The sequence below is a fragment of the Bos grunniens genome, chromosome 7 (assembly GCF_055505025.1).
Source record: "Bos grunniens cultivar Pamir isolate PY7600 chromosome 7, Bosgru_T2T1.0, whole genome shotgun sequence".
Lineage (NCBI taxonomy): Eukaryota > Metazoa > Chordata > Mammalia > Artiodactyla > Bovidae > Bos > Bos grunniens.
Window position 1 is genome coordinate 19,151,719 of NC_141171.1, and position 12,435 is coordinate 19,164,153.

General features: G+C 57.7%; 1 protein-coding gene and 1 long non-coding RNA gene across 9 annotated transcripts in view; one reads left to right on the forward strand and one right to left on the reverse strand.

The window, feature by feature from the left end:
• Nucleotides 1-12,435, reverse strand: part of KDM4B (lysine demethylase 4B) — a 120,805-nt gene that overhangs the window by 22,860 nt on the left and 85,510 nt on the right. For all 8 annotated transcript variants that reach the window (XR_015166812.1, XR_015166811.1, XM_086410017.1 and 5 more), the window contains one exon: nt 3,616-3,812. Coding sequence is in view for 6 of the 8 variants with exons in the window: in XM_086410017.1 (XP_086266143.1) it covers nt 3,616-3,812 (197 nt within the window). In the remaining 2 variants the exon portion in view is untranslated. The remainder of the gene's footprint in view (nt 1-3,615; nt 3,813-12,435) is intronic.
• Nucleotides 9,048-10,928, forward strand: LOC147368770 (uncharacterized). Its single transcript, XR_015166813.1, has 3 exons — nt 9,048-9,187; nt 10,136-10,232; nt 10,791-10,928. It is a non-coding gene; the product is annotated as an uncharacterized LOC147368770 (long non-coding RNA).

Below are 12,435 nucleotides of genomic sequence, written 5' to 3' on the forward strand. Positions count from 1 at the left end.
TATTTGTTCCAGAGGCTTGGGTGTCTTCTGTTTAACCCATGTTGTGAAGTGTCTCCCAATCCACCTCTTATATCTCTTTTCTCTCTTAAACGCCCAAGTGCCATCTCTTCTAAAAGTCTTTTTTTTTACACAGCAGGTTCTTCCATAAATGTCAAGCCACCCACTTTCTCAGAGAAGAAGTAAGTTTTCTTCTGCTCACTGTCAGCCTCTTCTGTGAGGTCCTGCTTTTTGTCTGAGACCCTTTTGCACTGAGTTTCCTCAGAGGTTTAGGGGGCAGCCCATAGTCATGGGCTTCTGAGAGGCCAGGAGGTGATGGTGGGGGGAGGGCTCAGGAGCACGGCAGGGTCAGGGTGGCCAGTGGGAGCAAGCTGGAGGTGCAATGGTGTCCAGTCTGGCCAGGGCATCAGGTGCAGGGAGGAGGGGAGACCAGGCCAGCCCCTCAAGGGTCTGGGGGCAGCAGAGGGGACAGGGATGTCCTCTCTAACTCCTCATTTCCATGGTGAGGGAGGATGGTAGGTAGAGAGGAGGTGGGTGGGAGCTGCAGGGCTGGATAAGTGAGGCTGGCGGGCTCTTGCCTCCTATGGAGGTAGCTGGAGGTCCCACCAGAGGCAGCAGCAGAGGCTGGGGAGGGACGAGGACCATGTACTCAGAGAAGAGCACACCCCTCTCAACTGAGCCTGGCTACTCAGATGCTCTGTGCAGGGTGCACATGAGGGGCAGGCGGAACACACACCTGCGGCAACATGTGGGTGACGCAGCGCTCGTTGGAAATAATCAGGAGCCGAGAGGAAAAGACTGTCTACATATGGAGAAGGGCTGCTCAGGCAGGAGTGGGGGTGGGGGAATGAGGCCAAGACACCAGCTGGGCAGAGCACCAGCAAGGACAAGGTCACAGGTCATGGGTCCTGTTTGTCACAGGGTGGGGTAAGCTCACTAGACAAGATTTAGGGATTAGAAGTAAATCCACAGAGAGCGTGGTTTTCTCCCAAAGGGGCCAATACCAGACTCTGCTCTGCAGTGACATTTGGGGTGTGGTACTGGGAGAGGGGGCAGCTTGATGAGCTGTCTGAGCCAGGACCGAGGAGCCACTGCAGTGACCCAGAGGAAGTGGTGAGGGTACACAGGGACGTGGGGGGCAGGTGAGGAGCCCACCCCAATGGGGGCGTGTGTGGTTGTCACACTTCGGGGGGTGCTCCTGGCATCGAGTGGGTGGAGCCAAGGATGCTGCTCCACCCCCACCAGAGCCTGGATGGTCCTCTCAGAGGATGTTAGCAGGCCTGGAGGGAGACCCTGGTCTAGGGATAGACCCAGGTTTATCCCAATCTGAGAACGTTGTCTCAGCGTTCCCCGCTACTCCTGACAGCCCGAGTGAAGGAGAGGCTCTCTTCTGATCTCTTCCGTCGTCTCTCTCCCCCAGTCTGTTCTGTTCCCCCCAATCTGGCCCGAGACAAGGATATTCTGGTGGTGCCCCCCGCCCCCCGCAACCATCTCTCCAACAAGGGAGGCTCAGGAAGCCGGTGGCCCTGGAGGCCAGGCACAGCTGGGTGAGGCAGGGCGGCCACGCGGCCAGAAGGGAAGCTCACAAGGGCCTCTGCTGCTAGCGGGGGGCCTCAGCACCCAGCTGGGGCTTGGGGCTCCACACCTGAGCCCTTCATCTGTCAGCCTCTTCACAGAATGCCCCCCGACAAGTGGGGGACTGGGCCTTATCTTACATACTAAATGTATCCTTGGGAACACGACCTAATTGGTCATTCAGTCCCAGGCTGGCACACCGAGAGAGAAGGTGGGAAGGAGCCCTGTGCTGTGGGACACATTGGCGGGGGTGGGGTAGCGAGGCCGCGGGGTTCCTCCTCTGTACACAGAAGGTTCCAGAATGGTCTGGCCCGAGGCCTTGTCCTCGTCCTCTGGGCAGGCTCCTCTCACAGCCCCTCATCCCTTTTCTCCCTGGAGTGAAGCCCTGAGTCGCTCCACTGACCAGTTAGCCTGAGCCACCACCAGCCAACCATCCTGCAACGCTGGATCAGGTTGGGAGCCGGCAGCTAGACAGTCAGCAGGCTCACTTCTCGCTCTTGGAAGAGAGAAGGAGCCACCCTGAGGCAGTGCTCTCGGGGAGGAACACACAGGAGAGCGGGAAATCAAAGAGAGAAACAGCAGAAGCGATCAGCAGAGCGCCTCCCTCCCTCGGGCTGTCAGGAGCAGCGGAACGCAGGCGGAGGCAGCATTCTCAGAGAGGCGGTGACAGCATACAGGAAGGAGACCAGCCCCAGGGGGAGAAGACGCTGGGCGGTGTGACCACTCAGCCAGGACTGTTTCTCCGAGTGTCGGCAGAGTGTGGGGGGCCGCCAGGGAGGCACTGCCCAAGGAATGAAGTGGCCGAGCCCCCCCACCCCTCAGGAACCAGGCTCTGGGGAGGCACCATCCGAGGCCAGTGGGGACAAGATCTGCCAGCAGTGACCAAGGGCCACAGACAGAAGCCTCTCAGAGGCCCGATCTGCTCACTGTCTGTTTTGGTGTCGCCCGTAAACTGGGAATGGTGTTCATGTTTTTCAGTGGTTCAAGTTAAAGGATAATAACAGTCTGTGGCATGTGGCAATGGTATGAAATTCCCACTCCAGTGTCCATACATAAAGTTGTATTGAGACACACCACGCTCACTGTTAACAGACCGTCTACAACCCAGGGTGACCTCCATGGAGCTGAGAGGTCACAGGAGAGCGCGCTGGGCCTCAAAGCCCAGACACAGACACATGTGATGCTCTGGGCTGCCCGACCTGCTAGCCATGCCCCAAGCTCGGTGAGGACCCGCTGACCGTTCCTTGGGCACCAAAAAGGAATCTGTTTCAACTCTGTCCATGGGCAGCTCAGGCCCCGAGAGCCGCGATATTCCCAGAGAAAGAACACGATGGAGATGGACAATTCCGAGGCTGCACGATGCTGTTTTGCCCTGCCACCCACAACCCCCCGGCCAGATGCCAAGCACAGATGCCAGGAGGGGGTGGCCACTGTGCCCTCTCCTTCCCCACCTGACACTAGGCAGGAGCTGGGCAGGAACACACATACTGGATGGAAGGAAGGCTTGGAGGAGGCCTCTGAGGTGGAATGCGAGGCGGACAGCATCCAGGCGACAGGTCTGTGTGGCCACCCCCGGAACCCCCATAACCACTGTCCGCAACCAGGATGCAAGAACACATTACCCGAGGCACCAGAACAAGCAGCCACAGACATGCTGGGCAGGAGTGAGGCTCCCATCTGGGTGGGGGGAGACCTCAGGCCCCACGGCTCCTGTCCTTGCTCAAGAGTCAAGAAGGGTCCTGCAGCCCCAGTGCAGAAATGAGGCTCTGCAGGACAGTGACCCAAAAGCCTGAGACAGACACTGTGTGGGGCCCTGAGAAGGCAGACAAGGAGTGAGAGGGAACCCGAGACCCCGACAACATAGACAGCGCGGGCGGCAATGCCCTAAGAGCTGGAGGAAGAAGTCAGCCTGAGAATACACTTTGCTTCCGAAGCAGGAGAAATGGTGGAGGAGGGAAGCGGTGGGCGGTGGAGGGGGAGGAGAGACGAGAAGAGGGAGAATGGGGGATCGCCGGCCTGGAGGAGCAGCGGCGGGCAGCTCACCTGCGCAGGAGCTTGGCCTTGAGCGAGGCCCGGGAGGCGCTCCAGGTACTCAGCTCGGGGCTGCTCAGGGCCGTGGGCCGTGTGTGGTCCAGCACCGTCAGGTCTTTGCCCTGCTTCCACAGCTCGTAGCGTTCCGGCTGCAGGATGCGCACGAAGACGTCCATGGAGATCTTGACCATGTCCTTCCGGCACGTGCACTGCATGGGGGCAGGAGAGACAGCTGAGCCCACGAGCCGCGACCCCACCCCACCCGCGGCACGCCGAGCCCACCCTGTCCGAGCCGCGAGCCCACACCACCCGACGCGCGCCGGGCCCACCCTGTCCTCCCAAGCTCTCTCACGAGATAGGAAAGGGCGTCTTCTCATCCGGTGAGGGGGGGAGGGGACGCTGCTGCATCCCCACTGGGCGCCCCTGGCCCACCCCCCGGAGTCACACCCCATCTGCACACAGTCCACTGCGGTGCTTAGACCCACTCAGGAGCCCAGAAGCCAGGTGGTTTGAGCTTCGGCCGCCTGAAGTCACTTCAAACCAAAACCTGCCCCCAGTCAGACGTACGCGACCCTGACCGGGTAAAATGCCCGTGCAATGTTTTATAACAGCGGTGATTACAAAGGTTAGGAAGAGGGGAAAGCTGTCCATCTCCATGGGGCAGACAAAGAAGTGAAGGTGATGTGGAGAAGGTGCTCACACAGCCCAAAGTCCCTGCCGCCGGCTTCAGGGGAGGAGGCTGAGAGTCTGGGAGGCTTGGCACTGGACCCCAGGCGGGTAGAGCTTGCCGCAATGCCAGCCTGGCCAGGGGAGCCCCTTGTGCCCGGGCACGGTAAGCGAGGGGCAAACAAGCCTGAGGAGGATGGGCTGAGATGGGGTCCTTCCGCCCCCTCCTCTGCTGTGTAGACTCTCAACACCCCAACAAACACACACCGTGTGTTCTTGGAGCCTCTCCCTTGTATCACACTGTCAGAAGCGCCCAGGAACCAGGACCCAAGCAGGAGCCACCGTGGTCATCCCAGGGAGCTGGGGGCTGGAGAAGCCCAGCAAGGACTGCAGAAGCTGGGCTCAGGACAGCAAGCCTTCAGTCAAGAGAAGGAAGCCAGGCAGCCCTGGCCTCCCGCTTACCTGTGGGCCAAGGCCATGGGCGAGATAGTAGGAGGGACAGAGGGGACCACTGTTTAGGGCAGGGCTGATGACCTGCCCACAGAGAGTGGGAAGGACCAAAGTCTGGAAGCTTCCAGCTCCATGGGTTACTGAGCTCTGCGACAACCTCTCAGCTCTGTCGTCACTTGGGAAGCAGCAAGACCAACTTATAAACGCGTGGGGGTAGGCGAGTGCCAGTAAAACTATTGCCAAAAAAGGCAGAGGGCTGGATGTGGCACAGGCCATGGTTGGCCAGCTCCAGATGTAGACTCCAGGGCGGGGATCCCCAGCCCAATACTGGTCCACAGCTTGTTATTAACCGGGCTGCCCAGCAGGAGGTGACCAGGAGGCAAAACAGAAACCATCCCCCATTCTCAGGTCTGTGGAAAAATTTCATCTTCCACGAAACTGGTCCCCGGTGCCAAAAAGGTTGGGAACCACTGCTGGAGAGGAAAGGCCAGCTTCAGGGAGAGGCGCTTCCTCGGGGTGGGCTTGACCTGGGGGGCTGTGCTCGCCTTCCTCTGAAGGGGCATGGTCCTCGCCTTCTTAGGGGGCCACACCTGTCCCAAGAGGAGGGTGCAGGAGGAGGCCGCAACAGGAGGCCTCAAGGCAGCTGCCCCTGGGGACACCTGCACTGCCGCCTCTGCAGCTCTGCTCCAATGCCCGCCTGTCAGAGAAACAGGCATAGGAGATGCTTATTCCCAAAACCACAGTTTAGAAATGTCGCAGGATTTTTATTTCCCAGGTTGAGTGTGTGTGCACACGCCTTCGCAGGTAAATGCAAGCGTGTGTATGGATGCGCATACGTATGAATGCATTTATAATTGAATATGCACTTATTTTTTCATCCCGTACAATTTCAAAGGATGTTATGAATGCATTTCCATGTTAAATGTGCGTCTTGCCTCCGTGTACAACCGTCTCCATGTACAACCACCTCCGTCACCGCCACTTTCTCAATGGAAATGAAGGGAGCAGAAGGAAAAGACTTAATTGAATGCAGCAATTATGTACCTACCCTGACAAGTCCTTCCCAACCTCCCTCAGCTGGCTCAGAAACTGTGAGATATTTACAACCTGGAAGTCTGAGGATGCTGGGCAGGGAGGTGGGGGGCAAATGCGGCATTTTTTGCAGCCTCTATTCCCCAACCCTGCCCGCTCCCAGGCCAGATCTGGGAGCTCAGCGTGGGGACAGCAATAAGCCAACCACCATCAAGTGGGAGGGAATACTTACGACCCAGCGATTTCCAGCAAACTCAATTCATTTAATGAAAAATTGCACAAGAGAGAGAGGCTGGCAGTACAATCTGGCTGCGGAGTGGCAGGGGTCCAGATGGTGCCCGGGTTCCGGGATCCTGGCCGGCTGCGGCCTGGCCGGCGTGGCCACCAACAGCAGCTTGAGGGATTTGTATCGAGTGGCCATGCAATCGCTTTTCCTTAAGTGATTAATAAAAGCACCCCTGTGTACCCTGGAGGGGATGGAGCGGGCCTGGGGCATGTCACCATGGCCTATAGCCCAGCCAGGGTCAGCGCTGGGAGCAGCAGCCCTCATGTCTCCATGAGGTCCTTGGTGGGGCCGGGCGGGGCTGGTCGCTGGTGGGCATGGAGGTGCGAGGAGCATGGGCACTGGGGAGGAAGCAGTGGGAGGGACGGGGGCAAGGCCCCACAGGTCCTGGGGGACAGAAGGGACACCTCTGGTTTAGGACAGGGCAACAGTCACCTCCATGGGCAGAGCAGCTGAGCCCAGGGTTGCAGACACCATAGACCCATCGCCTTGTTTCAGCTCACAGTTTGGCAGAGGAATCTGCTAAGACCAGCGAAAAGAACTTGCAGGGCTGAGCACACCAGAGCACCCCCTCACCCCCACAGCCCCTACCCTTGCCGTCTCCTGATTTATGACCCCTGCACAGTGGAACTGCCCACAGCGCTGTTTCATTTGGGCCTGTGAATAAGGATGGGGCCATGAGCTGCAGGGCTAGCCTGGAAAGAGGGCTCGGGCCATGACCCTCAGGGCAGCCCATCTGGCTCCCAGCCAATCCTGAGGCCCTGCCAGAGCCACTAAAACTGACTGCGTCTTCTGCTGTCCCTCCAGCGCCTGTGCTCAGCAGCCCTGTCAGCTGGGACCAGCCGGAGAGCATTCTCCCCGGGTGCCTGCCAGCTATTAGTTCTGATGGAGAGATGGGCTGGAAGGGGAGAAGGACTGCTGGCCCCCTGTAGCCTGAGCGTGCCCCAGGGGCCTCTGTACCTTAAAGACTTGGCCACCAGAGCTGCAGGGCGGGGCTCCCGTTTTGGAGCATCCTGCACTGGGCAGCACTTGGGGCAGAGGCCATCCGCAGATAGCAGGAGCAGAGGGAGAGGAAGGGACTGGGGTGGACACACGCTGCACGGGGCCTGGGTCCCATGGCCAGGACGCGAGACACGCTGCATTGGCTGTGGGTCCCTGCCCGCCTCCAGGGTGGGCCTGTCCACAGGGGGCTCTGGGCCCCCATTGACTGGGCCCCACCCCAAAATTCTAAGCCCAGAACTGTGGCCTCTCCCCATGTTGCAAGTAGAGGGAGACAGTGCCCCAACACTCAGAACAAAACAGGCTCAGACGCAGCCTCTCATCAAGGGGGTCCGACAGCCCCACAAAAGCACAGCGCAGAGAGCCCTTGACCGGCCAAGTTAATTAACCAGCGGGACGCAGAAGGAACAGGGCTGTTTAAAGTGACAGCAGAGAGGAGACACGAGGCCTCCGCCCCCAATCCCCCCACCAGAGGAGGAGGGACAGGATGACCCCCCACCTGCCCTGGCAGCAGACAGCGGCAACCTGCAGAGCGGAAGGCTGGCAACAGCGAGGGTGAGGGTGCAGCTCTGACCGGCGGAGAGGAGGCCTCCCCTCCCAAGGGCCACATCCAAGGGTGTGAAATCCAAAGACTGTCCGAGGCATCACAGAAACACACTGTGTGTGCACACACACCACGTGCACACACCTCGGGACAACTCTAACCACACCACTCTACACCCGTGGACCGACTAGACAGGTGTGGAGCCGGCAGACAGCCCTGCGGGGGCTGGTGACTAGTTCAACTACAGAAATGGTCTCAGGAGGGGTCTGCTGTCATAAGAATACAGCATGCACAATCACAATTACAGTACAGTCCCAGTTACAACCAAAAACCTTCAGAGAAAGCCAAGGGCATTTGTCAAACCCCAACCACAGTTCTTTTGATGGGAGAATGGGGATTAAATGATTTTGTGGCTTTTTTTCTTTCCAAATCTCTTTATTGAGCAGGTACATCATTTAAGTTGGTTGAGAGCCAGGCAGATAATGGAATCTGGCCTGCCACATGTTTTTTGTAAATAAAGTTTTATTGGCACATGGCCCTGGCTACAGTCACATTAATGCTGATACCACAGAGCCAAGCAGTCACACAGAGACTGGAAGGCCCCCAAATCCACAAATATTCACTATCTTGTCCTTTACAGAAAGTTTGAAAAACCTTGATTTAAGTCACAGAATCCCTTTTATAAGGTATCCTGAAGCCTTGACCCCCTCAATGTGTCTGTACATACAGAGAAGGAATTAGGAGGTGAAGAAGGTTAAATGAGGTCAAGAGGCTGGGGCCCTAACTCTAGTAGAACCAGCGTCCTTATAAGAAGAACAGGCTAGACAAACAGGACTCCGGCCCCTGCCACCCCCAGGGTGAGGACACAGCAGGAAGCTGGCAGTCCACGTACCAGGACTGGAGTCCCTACCAGGAAGCCAACCCCAGTGGCACCCTGGTCTCAGGCTCCCAGCCTCAGGAAATATGAAGGATAAATATCTGCAGTTCAGCTGCCCAGTTATCAGTACTGCGATCCAGCAGCCTGAGCTGACAAAAGACAGGCGTCTATGTGGAAACCTACTATGGGCCCGGTGTTCACTGAGGAGAGTGAGCTGCACACTCCCCACCACCTGCTGCCAGGATCTGGTGCTCACAGGTGCTAGGAAGCACCTAGAACCTGGCAGGTGGAGGCCCAGCCCTGGAATCACCTCTTTCAGGCTGCACCTGCCTTCATACCAGCAACCCAAGCCAGCTGCTCTTGGGAGAACACACCCTTACCCCTAGAGCTCATTAGGACCTTGGTGGGCCTGGGCCAGTGGCGCACACCCCCTAGCTGGGCCTGGACCCCACCTCAAAGGGGACCAGGAGGCTGGACAAAGGGACCAGCCCCATGTAGTCTGCGGGCACCAAGTCTGCTTCTTACAGAGGTGCTAGCTCCTAACCTCAAGCCACAGATCTCACACATTCTGCCAGGCCAGCCCGAGGTTTTCTGAGTTAACAACGCCAATGCTCACAAGTGAAGGAACACAGGAATCAAGGCCCCTGAATGACACCTAAAGAATGAAGGGGTCAGTCCCTCAGTCACCTCGCCAGGGCGTCTGGCAGAAGACACAAAAGGGCCAGTCTTGGGGGTGAGTTTTATTCTCTTTCTCATGCTGGTGGGTGTGCAGGTGGGTCCCTTTTCTTACTGAATCCACCCTAACACGCTGCACCCACCAGCAGTCATGTTCTAGTCATGCCTCAGAGAAGCATCTAGGACGAGGCCCCGGGTCCAGGCTTGGCTCCCTCTCACCTCAGAGCAGGACGGACAGAAACCTTCCTGGAGCTTCAGAACAGTCTGACAAGCACATTCCAACACTTCAGCTTCCTGAGGTTTGGATGTTTAAAAAGACAGGCTCTGATCTAAATTAGATTTGGCAATTGAAGCCGTAAAGTCCCAGAGCAAAATGGTTTCCCACTTTCAGCTCCCACATTGGAACCGTCACGCCCTCCTTACTACTCAGGCTAAATGGCTGTGCCCCGCAGCCCAGCGACAGGCCTGGCCCTGCAGCACTTCCAGGGAGATGGGGAGAAACTTCCTTAAATACCTGCGGAGGGGAGCAGGAACTCAGGGCCAAGACGGACCACACCCCCCGAGGTCCAGCTGAGCTACCCCCTTGGCTGAAGGACCAGGAGCCCGCTGTGCGCTCTTCCAGTCCGGCCCCTCCAGTTCTGGGCACTCTCTGCCTTTTCAAGGCCCTGGTGGGGGGTAGGGGGGCTCCTCCTGCCTCCTCCCCCTCCCCCCAGTTACTGAGCCCCAGGGACTCGCCAGGGTCCCCAAGGACCCCAGTGTACATGTGGCAAGCCTGCTTCAGTTCTGCAGAAGGAAGGGATTCAGAAAGAGAAGGGGGTGAATGGGGGAGGGGAGGGGACAGAGGGGCTGGGAAGGAAGCGGGCAGGGAGGATTCAGGGGCATCAGGGTTTCCACACAAAGCAGCACCCTAGCCGCTGGGGCCTGGGCTGTTCCCCACACAGGGTGCCCCCAACAGGGCGCCTCCTGCCATGGAAGCACCCACCTATGTGAACCCCCTACCCCACAGCTCGACCCCATCACAGCCTTGTACAGAAGGCCGAGTCTTGACAGCACCTGCCAGAGGCTCAACAAGACACACGCCTGTCACTTCCAAATGACAAATGGTGAGTTACAACCGTGGAGTTCAGGGGCCCTGGGCCTGCTCCAAGTGCCCAGCTGGGGCAGGGGGGTTGTCACCCACGTCAGAAGACTGCCGCATCAGAGCAGTGACATGAGTGCCTGGGTCCCGCAGGGCCTACAGCCGAGTTTGAGGACAATGAGCAAACGGGCAGAGCAGAGGTCTGCCTCTGGTGATCAGAGCAGGAAGCCAAGCAGCACAAATAGACTTTTTTTTCTCTCCATAGCTTGAAAAAACAGAAATGAGAATTGTTGTGTGGGTTAGAGAGGATGGCCCCTGGGGTCCAGCAGCGCTTGACATGAGCTATCCAGGCAGAAAAAGAAGGGTGCCCCACATGGAGGGCATGGAGCAGTGGTGCCTCCTGGGGACTCCTGGTTCCTCTGGGGAAGGAAGCTCTTCGTCTCTGAGCTGCAGGGCCCAAGTAAAGCCAGGCCTCAGTGGAGAGAGAGGAGCGGGGGGCCCCCATTCCATTCCTCCGTCCACCCTTAATCATCTCTGGCCTTGATCCTTGACAAGGTCCAACTCCAACTGCTGTCCCTTCCAGGCCCATGAAGCTCTCCCTCGAGCCATCCCACACCCATGGCTGCCGGGCAGGAGGAGGCCAGTACCATGGCCAGATGGTTGGGGTCTAAATGAGCCATTTCCTGCTCTCCTGAAACCACAGCTAAGGGATTCGTAAGACATGTGTGCCTGGGGCTGCATGGTGTACCAAAAGGACGTAATAAAGAAACTTCAGAACACAAAGAGGATTCAAGAAGTTTCTAGAATGGAGAAACACCTGCCACCCACCCAGGATGGGGGACTGGAAGAGCAGCTGGCTTTCTGCCACGGTAGAGAACAAAAACCACGCATGAGTCAGACCTCCAAGTTCTGGAGGAAACCATCGCCCACAGAGACTCCACACCCAGCCAAACCATCAGCCCTGTCCTCAGCAGCAACTCCTGGGAAAGTGCCTCAGACCCCAGGGTCAGCCTTTCCACTGTGCTGTTTTTCTGCCCTTTTTGTTTGTTCTCTATTTTCAGAGGCAGAAAGTCTCAAAACGTTACTGCTCTGCTCCTTTCTCCGAAGTCCCCGGAGGATGCCCACTTCCAGTGTAAGGTCAGAGCAGGGTGTCCACAGAGAAAGGGAGTGTGGGTTCCTTCCAGCACCCTGGCATCCTACCCTTCCCCAGGGCTTCCCAAGACATGCCCAGCCACTGACAGTGCTGGAGTGGGTCCCACTGAATCCGGGGTCCCCTCAGCAGGCATTTTGCTAAATGTAAAGAAGGCATCAGAAAGCAACATCCCACAAGCTCAGATATGCGGCCTGCACCTTCCTTGGGAGGGTGGCGCTGGCTTGCCTTGGAGACAAGGATCTTGTTTTAGGGTCAGGATGCCCCAGTACTGGGAGCTTTGCTTAGTGATCTCATTTCCAACCGTGACGGCACGAGGCTGCAGATCCTCTCCTCGGGCTCATGCCGTCAGGGTTGGAAATGGGATCACTAAGCAAAGCTCCCAGTACTGGGGCATCCTGATCCTAAAAGAAGACCCCTCCAACACTCCCTCCTCTTCCTCTGGACCTCTCCCCTCCAGGCCCCCTTCCTCCCATTCATCTGTACCGTGAAAGGCATCCTGGCTGCTCTCTGTCTGGTTCCCCAGCCTGCTACTGCATTCTCAATGCCTAAGGAATTACGCTTTACAAACTGTAATAATCCCCAGCAAAACTGAAATCATATAAAACGACGTGCTTTGGGAAAGTGTAATGAAAGATCAAATGAAAAACCTACTGAAAGCCAGACCTTCATTTAACACCTCAGCACAAAAGGAAACTCTGCCCTCATGTCAAGCCCCACAGCCAGGAGAGGGGTTTCCGCTGACCCCGCCCTCACGTGAGACACTCCCTGACCCCAGCCTGTTCCTGGTGACCCTGAGGCCCCCCGTCTGTGGGTCTCCCTGGTTAGGACTTCAGACAAGACCCCCTGAAGGCACTGCCAGGGGCTCTGTATTCATCTCAAGCTGGGGGCCTCTGGGGAACAAACACACAAAAACCAACCGTGAAGCCACGCATTGGACCAAACCATTTGGGCCCTGAGGCCTGAGATCTAAAGAATGCAGGGGCCCAGGATTCAGGCGGATCCTCACCAGAAGAGACTGAGGGCTCCCTCCCGTCTCCTGGCAGGTGTTCACCAATGCGCCCCTCCCCGGCCCTGC